Raw genomic sequence first — 11814 nt, 5'->3', positions numbered from 1 at the left:
AAGGGTAAGTTGAACCTGTCTTTGCCAGAGCAGTGCTTAACTCCTTGTGGAATGCTCCAGATTGATGTGCGTTCCAAGAGTGCTAAGGATTACCTCCACACCAATCTGGCACCATCGTATGGGACATTGAATGCAGAAACAGTGAAGAAGATGGATGAGGGTTCTCAAGTTTGCATCTCGGGAAACACAGACCTTCTAGCCAAAGTGGCACCGAAAGAGCGAACTTGGGAGAAGGTCAACTCCATGTTCATGCAAAATCCCCTGGTTGAGCCAATGGGCGATGGGATTAGCAGAGCTGACAAGTTTCTCAACAAAAGCTCTAGCGATTTCAAGATTGACGGGTCACCGGACCCAGCTATTGTGAAAGCGGTAATAGAGTCATGTATTGTGGAAGAGCTCTATTAACCTTTGCGGCCTTCTCTCGGCACAGGTTCAGGTCTGGTTTGTGAATCTCATCGCAGATGAGGACGTCCTGAAATCAACCAAGATCGACATTAAAGTTGTTGGGGAAATTGTTGCTCAGTCAGGGGCGACCATTACCAGCTTTGAAAATTTCTTTGCCAAGCATGAGCACCACGAGAAGACCATAATTGACATCGGGGTCTTAAGGTACCCTGATATGCAAAACCCGTACTTCAAGGTTTGTGCCCAGGCTGCCTTTTGTATTTCAGTCACAGCTCATGCTTACGAGTACAGGTGTACCGCATCAAACTCTTTGCTTGGTCTGATAGCAACCGTATCGTGTTCCATCAGGAGGATTCCAATGGCATCATTGGAGGTGAGGTGTCTAATGTAAACCACTGAAGACTGCACGCTCCTTTTGTTCTATTTGCAGAGTTCACCTTCCGTAAGTTTAAGCCGCGCAAGGAGACCATTGACGAGATGAACCCAGACGCCAAAAAGAAGGCTGTGGAAGCTGCAGATAACATCTTTGGTTTCTAATATCTAAATTGAGCCAAAGATGCCTCAAGCTAAAACATCTTTCTAAATACATGACCTATAACAGCTATCTATTGTCTTTATATTTTTTAATCTCAATTTCTGAAAAGAGACAATCAGGGAAACAAAGACTTGACAATAAAAGTAATAAATATCTAAAACCCAGATGCTTTGGATTCCAAGTACTTTTGTCAATGACTGGAACATTGAAAGGTGATGATAAGTTTATCTATATACTGTTTATAGCCTTGTGGTATTCTTACGTATTCTTTGTGATATATTAATAAAACGAAACAGGACAGTATGCCACATGTGGAGATCATTATCATTGTCTTGTTGGTCTTTGTAGATTCTTCGCACTCAAGGTTACCACAAGTTAGCCAGGGACACGCTCAATCAGCTCTAAGCCGAGTTGATGGCTTAGTCGTGGGGCTGTGAGTGCCATTTGGCTCTCCATCTTGCCGGATTTTCCCATCCTGTCGCTTTGATGCAAACGACCTAGGAACACTGTCGCAATAATATTGTAGAGGAACAAGGTCTCTCAGACAAGGGAATATCTAAATGGATTTTGACAAGGAACAGAACTTCGAGAATAGAACTCGTAGAGAATGCTACTGGGCGTTTTTATTGTAAACGGCTTGGCACAGCACAGCCAGTGCTGATGGAACAAGGCAAAGGGAGGCCCTCAAAACCGTCAAGCTTTACCTCCTTCTGTAACTCACGAACTTTGTCGAGCACATTATAAGTTTTCTTTGGCAAATGCTTACATACTGATCAGTAGGCGTGACATCTCCTGCTATAGGGTCTAGTTTTTAGGATCCTAGAAATCTACTCCGGGAGACGTTAATACAGTTGTAAATTTTTTAAATTAGTTGTTCCGTGAAATCTAATAAGCTAAATGTCCTAAACAGCAACTTCACTTTTTTCTTTTCTTTGTTTCTTGTCAAGCTGAGAACATAGGTTTGTCTACAAGCATGAGTTTCTAAATGAATAGTCCTGCGTTCTGACATGGTTGAATTATCCTTGCTCATATTTACATTAAGCAAATAGTTTGACCATGACCTTAAAAGTCAATATTAGTCACATGGATTACATAATCAATACACTCTCGCAGCAAGGTGGTCCCTTCGTACTCGGTGCTCGCTCCCTCCTCACCTGCCAAATACCTCCCAACCTCAAGGCTGCTGCCAAACTCGGTGCGGGAGAACGCAATAACAGCTCTGCAAGAGCGTTCACTTCCACTGGCCACGCCTTCTGAAGATCAGCCAAGCCTCGCCACAACTCATATTGCAGTGGAGTAGAAGATGGAGGATGTTTCTGTCCTGCGTCGATACAAGTCGGGTTCTCCACGCATTAAGCTGGACCATCTTCCCTGGGCTCTGGGTGTACATCCTTCCGCCCTACGTCGAGGAAAGGAAAGACAAGCTTGATCTTGTCTCCAGCCTTGTAAATCTTGGTGGAGGGAACATCTTCCGTACAAGCTCGCCCGCCTTGTTGCCCTGCTGACGGGGACGGCCAGCCAGCAGGCCCTCGTGATTTCTTCTTGATCAGAATGAGCATTGATATCTCTTCCAGGCACCGAGGAGATCCTGAAAGCCTGCTCGCTGTATATCGTCTGGGCCCGACGACGACGTGAAAGCTTTTCTATCCGACTTCGACGTCTCGACGTCGTGTCCCCCCTCCTTCCTCCATGGATGAGTTCTTCGATGTCACGAATGAGGCTGGGCGGTTTTCCACTTGCTTGGTTCCTTGGTGGCCGGGGAGGAGTACTTCGACGCGACAGCAATGCAGTTCCAGCGAATCTGGGACCTGCTGAGAGATTGTGTGTCCCAAACGCTTATCGACGAAGGAGTCATCACGGAACTTCCATGATGGAAGTTCTTCAGCAAGTCGAATCCGCCGCGGGGAAAAAGCGCATTTGGCGAGGAGAGGAAGAATCCCAACAAGTTTGAGAAGGCGAAGGCCGAGCTCGCTGCGAAGATTATGGAACTCCCTCCGGCAATGTATCGGGAGCTCAAGATTATGATATGCTACGCAGCTGCAGGCCAGTTCGTCCAGTTTTTCATGCTGCAAGCAAGAAGCGTTGATTCACTGAGAAATCTCTGTTTTCTAACGTTCTTTTGGCGCAGGGAGTCCTCACGCCAGTGACTGACGTGCTGGATGTGACTAAGAACATACCGTTCAAGCTCTACTTCTTGTTGCTATGAATGGATGCGAGCGTGGCCCTGAGTGATGAACAAGCTCGCACCGATTCCGTACTGACTAGATCGTTGCAGGCCTCCGCTTGATACGTTTGTTCTCCATGGTCACTGGGAAATCAAGCTCACGCTCAAGGGCGCTGTGAAGAGAATCGTAGACTTCGAAGCGTATTCTTCCGAGCACGAGGTCTGTCTTGCCGGCCTCGAGGCCACTTACACCGCTGCCATAGAAGGTGGCGGACATATGATTAGTAGCGTGTTCGGAAGTGTGGCGGACATATGATTAGTAGCGTGTTCGGGCCTGAACTTGAGTCCAAGGAGGGACAACTCATGCGCGAGGTGACTCTCACTGCCATTCCGAAACACACGTCCTCTCGCTTAGGTTCCGATAGTTGCGAATCATCAGAACGAAAGAGAGCGAGATTTGCGACGGTCACCAAGAGCACGGAAGCGATCAAGGAGATGAAGGCGGTCTACGAGGTGGAAACTCTACCACTCTGTGTGAAGAAATATCCCGACAATGAGGAGGACATGCGCGACATGGCATATGGAGTTTTGCGAGGATTGAAAGCTTTGCACAAAGCTGGTAAGCTTTCTTAATTTTCTTTTCTTCTGTCTTTCGATCTTAGTGTCTGTCTCATCCTTGTTTGTAAGCTTCCAGGCTTGGTGCACAAGATCATGTATGACTACTTGAAAGAGAAGTACTTGCTGATCGATCTCAGCAAGAATGAAGAAGTGCCAGCGTTTCAATTTAAAGGCTGGATCGCGACAAGGCTGGAGGCCGACTGGTGCTACATGATTTAATCCGACTTCCATCAACTCGGACTCGTGCTCCAGTCTACAGAAATCGAACCAAAGACTTTACTGCTAAAAGTCTTTTAGCATAGAAGAAGAATTAGGGCGGACGTGGATTATGCTTATTTATATTCTTCCAAAAGCCCTAATTTTAAAGTTTACCATCTTAGAATTTAGGGCTGACGTAGATTATGCCTATCCTTAGAATATGCTTTAAACGACAGATTAGTCTTGTACTTCCTCGGAAACGCAGTCTTGTTCTTCCTCGGAAGTGTGCGGGGACGAGGAGGATGAGCGATCCCGGGGCGTCGGGCTACGTCGTGCTGCTGCGGCGATGCATCGCGGGCAGGGATCTGGAGGGCGGCCGGCGATTGCACGGGCTGGCACACCGATCTCTTCGTCGCCAATCTCCTCATCCAGATGTATGGCGCCTGCCGCTCCATCGCCAGCGCATGGTCGTCTTCCGCGAGCTCCGCGTCCGCAACCTCTTCACCATCAACATCACCATCGCCGCGCTTGCCCAGAACGGCTGCTTCCGCGACGCGCGATCCCTGTTCGTGGAATCCCCCCGGCGCGACGTCGTTAACCATCGCCGCGCAGCGCCTCCGGATCGGCGAGGCGCGGGAGGTCTTTGCGCGGATGCCTGCCCGGAGCGTCGTCTCTGCGAACGCGATGATCGCAGCATTTGCCCAATCCGGGCAAATTCGCGAAGCCCAGGAGTTCTTTCGCGACGCCATAGACGAGAGGGACGTCTCGAGCTGGAAAAATCTCCTCCACGCCAGCGTCTCCTGCAGCGAGGTCGATCTCGCGCGATCGGTCTTCGATGCTATGCCGCACTGGGATTGTGTCGCGTGGTTGAGCATGATCCAGGGCTACGCCGAGCGCAGATGCGCAACGCCGAGGAGCTCTTCCTCGCGCTGGATCATTCGGATCTCATGTCCATCACGTCCATGATCGCGGGCTATGGATCCGTGGGGAAGATCGACCAGGCGAGGGAGCTCTTCTCGCGGATGAAGCACTGCAACACCGTTGCCTGGAACGTGATGATCCCGGCGCTGAGGAGGCGCGGCAGGCATTCGATTTGATGACGGCGCCGAGGAATCTCCCGTCCTGGAACACGATCATCTCGGCCTACGCACAGGCGGGACTGGTGGATCGACGCCATGCAAACATCGTGTCGTGGACGACGATGATCACGGCCTTACGCGCAGCACGGCGCCGGCGCCGACGCGATCCAGCTCTTCCGGATCATGGATCTTGAGACGATCGTGAGCTTGCTTTTCGCGGCCACAGCGATCCAAGATCCATCACTGGCGCACCCGATATCCGCCACAGCGCCTCTACCGCGAGGGGGCGGTGGGGAATTCCCTTGTCCATCTCTTCAGCCGGGCGGCTGGACGACGCGCGCGAGATCTTCCTGGGGATGATCGACAGAGCACGGTTTCTTGGAATATCGCCATCACGGCCACGGCCAAGGCCGGGCACGGCCGATCGGCGCTCCAGCTGCTGGAATCCATGGCGCTCGACGGTTGCGCGCCCGACGCGATCACATTCTCGTGCCACATTGGATCGAGTTCATGAGCGTGCCTTGGTACCTATAGTTTCATAATAAAAACCATTACATTCTAGAAAATGCATTTAAAAAAAAAAGTGCTTACTTCATTGGATGAATGGAAAGAAACAGAAGCCTCATTCCCAGATGCATCTCTCCAGATATGACAGACATGACGAGGTAGTAGCAAAAGATTGCAAACGCAGTGGTTCCTAACAAGCCTGAAAGGAAGGAAACTATTCAGATCTAGAGATCGCATCGACAGAAAGTACCCCCAACACTGTCAAGCTGAATAAAGGCTTGATTCAGAAACAGAAAAGCTGGAGGATTGGCAAGCATGAAAACAATGATGTGGAGAAGCCAAAGTATAGACAAAGCCAAACTGCAACAAGAGAAATAATAAGACTGAATCTTTTTTTCAAGGACTTTCTTACCCGAAAATGCCAAAAACAAGCTTGGCTAAGTAGAAGAGAACCGTTGTGTCTGCCTGAGAGAAAACTAGCAGTAGAATCATAAATGGTAAACTAGAACGGTACCTTCTCTCCCTGTGGGAATGCCTCGTTCAGAGCTTCAACATCATCTTCCAAAAAGACAAGCTCCTGAATCGAGCTACACATATGCGTTTGTCAACACGATCACGTCCACCATTTACTTTTGTTTCTGTGTGCAGTGGTGCTCACCTGCTGGACTTTCTTCACATTTTGTCGAAACTTCCGTCCTTTCTTCCCACCTCTCTCTTCGCGTTGGAGGCCCAAAGTCGCCGTTTTTAGCTCGTTAGAGCACTTGGCTAGATCACCTTGAAGATATTAGTTGCAAGAAACGAGAACAACTCACACACACACCTTTACATATTGAGCACGAGTAATAACACACTTGGGCCTATACTTGAACGCAAATATGAGGCTCACTGGTAATGTTGCCATTCCAACACCTCCAAACATCTGCAGGAATGAAATCAGATCTTCTAGAAAACAAAACATAAAACGACATTACTGTGAAGAGTATTGATCCTATTATTGTGTTTAATGTGATCACGTAAGTTGGGAAGGGCGCACGCACAGACCACGTAGTTTTAACCAGAGATCCAGACATATAAGCTGCACACTGTCACACAATATTGCCAGATGAATGAAGAAAGGGAAAATGTAGAAGAAAAGGCTTACCATGAGAGTAACATTAGAAGATAAGGAGAAACTAGCCGAAAACAAGAATGGAGCCTTTGCATTGAGCGAGCTAAAATCATTGATGAACGCCAGCGTCGTGGATGAAAGATGTCTCACGGTGAAATTGGCATAGCCAATCACAGCTTCAAGCAATCACATAGAAGAAGGGTTTAAGAACAAAAGATGGAAAAGAACTTCTTACCATAGAGAATTCCCAAAAGGAGGCAGAAGACTGTGAGGAGTATCACCACCCACAAGAGAGCGTTCTTTACCCTTTGTGTCACAGTCCTGGAAATCACCACGAACAAAGAAAGCTTTTGAGATCATGGAGGAATAGAAAGAACTTAAGAAACTCTAGGAGGAGCTTGGTCAATCGAGTATTCTAAGAACAAGAACAAAAAGATGGAAGATTACTTCTCCTGATCGCTCTCGTAGAAGAAGATCGCGAAAAGAATGACGAGCACAGTGTCGATGATGTAAACCGCCCACCATAGCTGCTTCATCGGGAGAGTGAGCTTACACGCCCCGACGTAGAGATTCTTCTCGCAGGAATGGCGATTCGCGACGTCCGCCGGGAGCATCAGGATCGAGAGTTGGGCAATGCTGAGCCCAATCACGACGATGATCTTGGGAAGATAGGCCTGATTCTGGAGCGCGTGATGCCGGGGATCCGGCGTCTCGAGGAGCTGGAGAACGGGGAGCGTAATGCCGGTGTAATGAATAACATTCTCGAGATATTCTCAGAGAACAAATAGTTTGTTTTTTGAGCCAACCTTTGGCACTCAATCTTTGCCACCCAGTCCAATTCCATCGACATCCTGATTGGGACAAGCCAATTCTAAGATTTTTCACTCCATGATAGGAGGCACCTCTTAACTTAAGGATGCCGAGGGATCCTCAGCTCCTCGGCCGCGGTAATCTATAGCGTGCCGGGCGGATTGAGGGATCCAGGGCGATTGTGGGTGTCGTGGGAACCCGCTCCAGCTCTCCTACATCGAGAATGCTGTGGGAGGCGGTGGAAGAGTCACGGAGATTCATCTGGGAGAAGGATGGGATGCCGAGAGGCGGCATGATTCTCTCCCGGCTTTTGCTCTTCTCCAGAACCAGCGGCAATTGGGCTACAGGCGACTGGTATGAAAAATTCTTCTCGTTTTACTCTAGAAACGCTAGGTGTGATCACAGGTGGGAGCATGTATTAGAGTATAGCAAGAGCATTCGCAGCGTTCTCGACCAGCCCACCCAAGGCAAGGTTAGCCATTGTATCATACGTGAGCGAATGATGTGAAAGATTTTTTTAGTTTTTTTTAGTTTTTTTCTTGCAGGAGGAGAATACGTCGATGCTTAAGGCTGTGTGGGAGCTCATAGAAGTTTTCTATGTGGACAGAAGCGCGACATGGTGGCTTCCGGAGCGTCTTGTAGACTGGCTAGCGGTAAGAAGCAGTGATTTTTATTTTTTATTTTTGACTTATGATTGATTTGCCTGTGAGCTTTGCAGGAGTATGACAAAAGTCCTCTTGAGTGATGAAGACACTGTACATTCCAAGGTACTGTCGTTCCAGCGGAAGCTTTCCGAGATTCAAGTAAGTTCGAAGTCTTGCAGCTTTTTGTTTTCTCTTTGTGTATCGTTGTTTAACTTGCACTTGCAGTTTCCCGAAGACGATGTAGCTTACTGGGATGCAATGGCCTCGGCCTTGTCAGTTGGATGGCTTGACGTTGTTGTAAGTTGGAAAACTGTGCGTGTAAGTTCCATTGGTAAATCTTAATCTTCCAGATAGCGTTCTTGCGGATGCATGGATCGTATCGATTGGATCAGCTTGATGACTGGCAGGTTTCTTTCACCATGCTGTTTTGTTGACTTGCGTTAACTTCCGGATGCTTTTTTATGTCTTGGCAGACTGAAAATGGCCTCGTAGAGGCAGTTACACTGATCATTATGCAAATGCCGCGGTTGCACCCGAGGCTCCCTGATGGAAGTCCTGGTGTTGCTATAGGTTTTAAGCCTGACTTTTCTAAGGTTTGATGTGGTTGCAGCAAAGTTTTTAGTTTCTCAGATTTTATTACATGCAGGCGAGGGAAAAATGGCGAAGTCAGGTTTCCAAGCTTGAAAATAGTGTGTTTTGGGCGGAATGCAACCACCGTGGGACGCTTCTTGGTCTTAAGAAGCTAATACAGGTGCTATTGGGAAACGTTGATGTTCTACAGCTCTCTACGTTTCACTGGATGGAGCTGCTGGTGGCGCATTTCCTACATCTGATACCTTTTTCTTTGGTATGTATGAACTGTGTAGTGTGCTAAGTTCACTTGCAATTATCGGGTGCAGGTCTTAGATGGAATGCGTAGCATAGCTTCCAAGTGCAAAGGATTGAAAAGTTCTGGGGACGAAGACCTTGAAGAACTTTTATCTGCAATTATCAGCAACGACACCGAGGTAAATGCTCTTCCCAGTACTATACAGATACTCTTTGCGAAGTGTACGAAGGTTTTCAATGCCTGGTAAGAACTTCTCATGTCGAATATTTATATAAATTTTCTATCAGGATGATGGCGCATGTTGATGATCTCCTGATAGCAAAAGGGGAGGACGTTCGATCTCTTCTTGAAGAAGACAGGCAAACTCTAGGCGGCTTGAGCTTGAAAGAACTCCATCGTTTGGTTTATTCTCAAGTACTGTCTTCGCACAGCTTAACCTGGCAGGTATATCGTTGATTTCTTTGTTCTTGATGTTTGTCTAACAATTATCTCAGCTAGCACCTGTTTACCTCGCGGCTTGCCCAAAGCAAGGTCTGGGAATGCTTGAAGCTCTCCTAATGAAGCAGAGTTGTTCCAATCAGAAACTGGCATTGAAGGTTGGTCTTGGTGTGACGTTTTCTTGAATCTTAATGTGAATTTTGTGCAACAGGCACTAGAGATATGCCGCCTCTATGAACCTGATACCGTGAGCACAGCCATCGCCAGGGTTTAGTATCCTCTTCCTTTCCAGGCTTGGGGTTCTCACCTGTGTTTTATGTCTTCCAGGCTGTTGGTGTTCATAGTTTAAAGCATGGAAAGAAGGGCCAAGGGATAATGTGGCTTCAATTGGCCCGAGACGAGCAGAGGCTTTCTACTCTTGCGGATAGCTTTTGAACACAATAACGTCTGGTGAAGCTGATAGTCTGGATAATCTCGAGGTAGCAGTCTTACGTTTTATTTGATACACGCACACTTTTAACGCTCTTTTCCCGTGCCAGCATTTTGAGGGTCTCTGTGACATCCTTGGCTCGGGAGCAACGAAGCATCAAGGCCTGTCGTTCCTAGCAAGGTACTCACTTCATACAGTTGCAAAACTATCCGGAGCTCACTTCCAACTTCACGCAGGTACAAAAGCTTTAAGGCAGCGGTGCAAAACATCAGAGATCTGCGTCGTAGGGAGGCTTCCTACACCGAAAACCTCGCTGCGCGAGGCAGAGCAGCGGTGACTTCTCTTCTCCAGGTTACCAATCCGTTCGGAACTTCTTCTTGCTCACTAAAACCCCGGCTTGCAGCTTCTAAAATCTGGAACCTTTCCACGTAAATTCTGGCTGTCCTTGCTCCAAGAATCGGTATGGAGCTGTTCTCACGTCTCGTTTACACTCTAAACTTCGGATCGATCAGATGGAGCTGCTGGAATGGCCGGAGCAAGTGCTGGTTAGCGAGTCCGAAACAAACACTCTACTCTGCTGCCTCCAGGAACTCTTCCTCGCCAGGGACCGCCTAGAGAACGACATCCTAGGCACCGCAGAGCCTGGCGCTGTGGATCGCCTGAGATTGGCACTGGCATCCAACTTGGGCCGTGCCATCTTGCAAAGCTGATCGTTTCTACGAAGGTAGGAAGGATTTCTTCTTGAACTGTACAATTCAGAAGCGTGAGTCTAATTAAGCAAATAGTTTGACCGTAAAACTTCGCTAAAAGTCAATTTTTAGTCAACACAGTCTTCAGTTATTGGAAGTGTTAGCTTTTCATTGGTTTTCAATGAATATTATTGTTTAATTTTCGTGGGCAGAAATATTCTGAAAGAATATTTAACATGGTGGATCTAAAGGAAGATAATAAACTCTAAGAAAAAGACTATGGTGACAGGAAGGTGACTTAAAGATGATTGCAATTATTTCTTGGTGAGGGGAAAATTGTTAAGCACCAAGTTAGGATAATAGGATAAAAAAACATTGTTACACACCAGATCAAAATAATAGGATAAAAAAAGGACTTTACAATCAAATAATCACCCCTTTAACCAGTTAGGTTAAAGTGTAAAAAATAGAATCATACTCCCAGGCTCCATCATGTGGTTCCTGAGCAGTGACACAAAACAATCCTACTCTTGTTCTTGATAGCTTGGCATAAATTCTCTCTGTCCAGAAATCACTAGCTAATTCTTAGCGTGCCACAAATGTAGTTGCTCCACCACGATCGCTGCTGCTTATGCCGGTTGTCACCACCACTACCACTGCTACCAGCGCCACTGCTAAACTTTGGCAAGGGGTTTCTAACATTCTCAATGGCTTTCATCAGGACGTTGCTATTGGTATGCTTGGGTGGTGGCATCAATAAAACAGATGCATGCAACACCTCCTTATCCTGCCTTGGAAGTCAGGCTCCCAATCTCAGACAAGTGCAAACAAGCTTTCGCTACTCTCCCCTAACAGTGTGATTTCACCCTGTTGACGTTCACGGCCCATTTCCTTCACCATCAATTCTCCAAAGGGTTTTTAAAGTTGTGAAAGTTGACTTAGTGGACCTGTGGTTTTCCACAAGCACTGGTTCCTTTGCGACGCGATGTGGTTCCGGGCAAAGTCATCTACACATTTGGCGAGGAGAGGACGCTGCAATCTACCCAGAGCAATGTACGGCAGTTTATCATGCCCTAAAAGCATATGCGTAAAGAATATGATACCTGATTTTCTTGATATTGGGACTACTGCATGGCATTTTCTGTTCGGTGTAAATGCGTTTAACTCGTTTTCTGCACTAAACTAATCTTTCAGAACGCTCAATCCACCTAATCACCTTTTGTTTTTTAACCTGCAGTTTTGGAGGTATATGTATGACAAAGTCACAATACATGACTTTATTACCGCTTCCACAATAGCTGGGTCTGGTGACCCGTCAATCTTGAATCGCTAGAGCTTTTGTTGAGAACTGTCAGCTCTG

The 11814-nt window shown here is 47.3% G+C and overlaps 3 protein-coding genes and 1 pseudogene across 5 annotated transcripts; 3 read left to right on the top strand and 1 right to left on the bottom strand.

Annotated features, from left to right (window-relative positions):
- Positions 1-60: 60 nt before the first annotated feature.
- Positions 61-950, top strand: LOC112343915 (the record flags this gene model as incomplete). Its single annotated transcript, XM_024668011.1, has 4 exons — positions 61-369; positions 431-640; positions 697-778; positions 836-950. Coding segments are annotated over 4 exons (708 nt in total), but the record flags the coding sequence as incomplete, so codon positions are not given.
- A 4634-nt stretch (positions 951-5584) lies between these two features.
- On the bottom strand, positions 5585-7464 carry LOC9641095 (annotated as a pseudogene).
- A 63-nt stretch (positions 7465-7527) lies between these two features.
- On the top strand, positions 7528-8572 carry LOC9641096 (nuclear pore complex protein NUP85). Of its 2 annotated transcripts, XM_024668010.1 has the most exons (7): positions 7528-7778; positions 7830-7896; positions 7970-8077; positions 8143-8227; positions 8294-8365; positions 8419-8475; positions 8542-8572. In XM_024668010.1, the coding sequence occupies exons 1-4, from the start codon at positions 7648-7650 to the stop codon at positions 8167-8169; spliced, it is 333 nt and encodes a 110-aa protein (XP_024523778.1). In that variant the 5' UTR covers positions 7528-7647; the 3' UTR covers positions 8170-8227; positions 8294-8365; positions 8419-8475; positions 8542-8572. The 2 variants fall into 2 exon arrangements, 1 of the variants encoding a protein (XP_024523778.1); XR_002991465.1 differs by lacking the exon at positions 8542-8572 and having other exon boundaries at positions 7956-8077; positions 8419-8473.
- Positions 8572-10723, top strand: LOC112343914 (nuclear pore complex protein NUP85-like). 2 transcript variants are annotated; one of them, XR_002991464.1, is made up of 11 exons: positions 8572-8661; positions 8715-8915; positions 8968-9140; positions 9185-9341; positions 9392-9493; positions 9547-9603; positions 9663-9814; positions 9875-9945; positions 10002-10116; positions 10169-10225; positions 10278-10419. XR_002991464.1 is itself a non-coding variant. In XM_024668009.1 (8 exons), exons 1-8 carry the CDS (start codon positions 8581-8583, stop codon positions 10508-10510), a joined length of 1026 nt encoding a protein of 341 aa, XP_024523777.1. In that variant the 5' UTR covers positions 8572-8580; the 3' UTR covers positions 10511-10723. The 2 variants fall into 2 exon arrangements, 1 of the variants encoding a protein (XP_024523777.1); XM_024668009.1 differs by lacking the exons at positions 9875-9945; positions 10002-10116; positions 10169-10225 and having other exon boundaries at positions 9663-9737; positions 10331-10723.
- The last annotated feature ends 1091 nt before the right edge of the window (positions 10724-11814 follow it).

This window comes from Selaginella moellendorffii, unplaced genomic scaffold (assembly GCF_000143415.4).
Source record: "Selaginella moellendorffii unplaced genomic scaffold, v1.0 SELMOscaffold_311, whole genome shotgun sequence".
Taxonomy (NCBI): Eukaryota; Viridiplantae; Streptophyta; class Lycopodiopsida; order Selaginellales; family Selaginellaceae; genus Selaginella; species Selaginella moellendorffii.
This window is presented reverse-complemented; position numbering and strand designations above follow the sequence as displayed.

Bases quoted from the DNA above. Each gene is read 5' to 3' on its own strand.
- LOC9641096 (XM_024668010.1), top strand. From the start codon at position 7,648: ATGCTGTGGGAGGCGGTGGAAGAGTCACGGAGATTCATCTGGGAGAAG. The intron at 7,779-7,829 runs GTATGAAAAATT...GTGTGATCACAG, and splicing joins AATTGGGCTACAGGCGACTG to GTGGGAGCATGTATTAGAGT. The intron at 8,078-8,142 runs GTAAGAAGCAGT...TGAGCTTTGCAG, and splicing joins GTCTTGTAGACTGGCTAGCG to GAGTATGACAAAAGTCCTCT.
- LOC112343914 (XM_024668009.1), top strand. From the start codon at position 8,581: ATGCAAATGCCGCGGTTGCACCCGAGGCTCCCTGATGGAAGTCCTGGT. The intron at 8,662-8,714 runs GTTTGATGTGGT...TATTACATGCAG, and splicing joins TTAAGCCTGACTTTTCTAAG to GCGAGGGAAAAATGGCGAAG. The intron at 9,141-9,184 runs GTAAGAACTTCT...ATTTTCTATCAG, and splicing joins ACGAAGGTTTTCAATGCCTG to GATGATGGCGCATGTTGATG.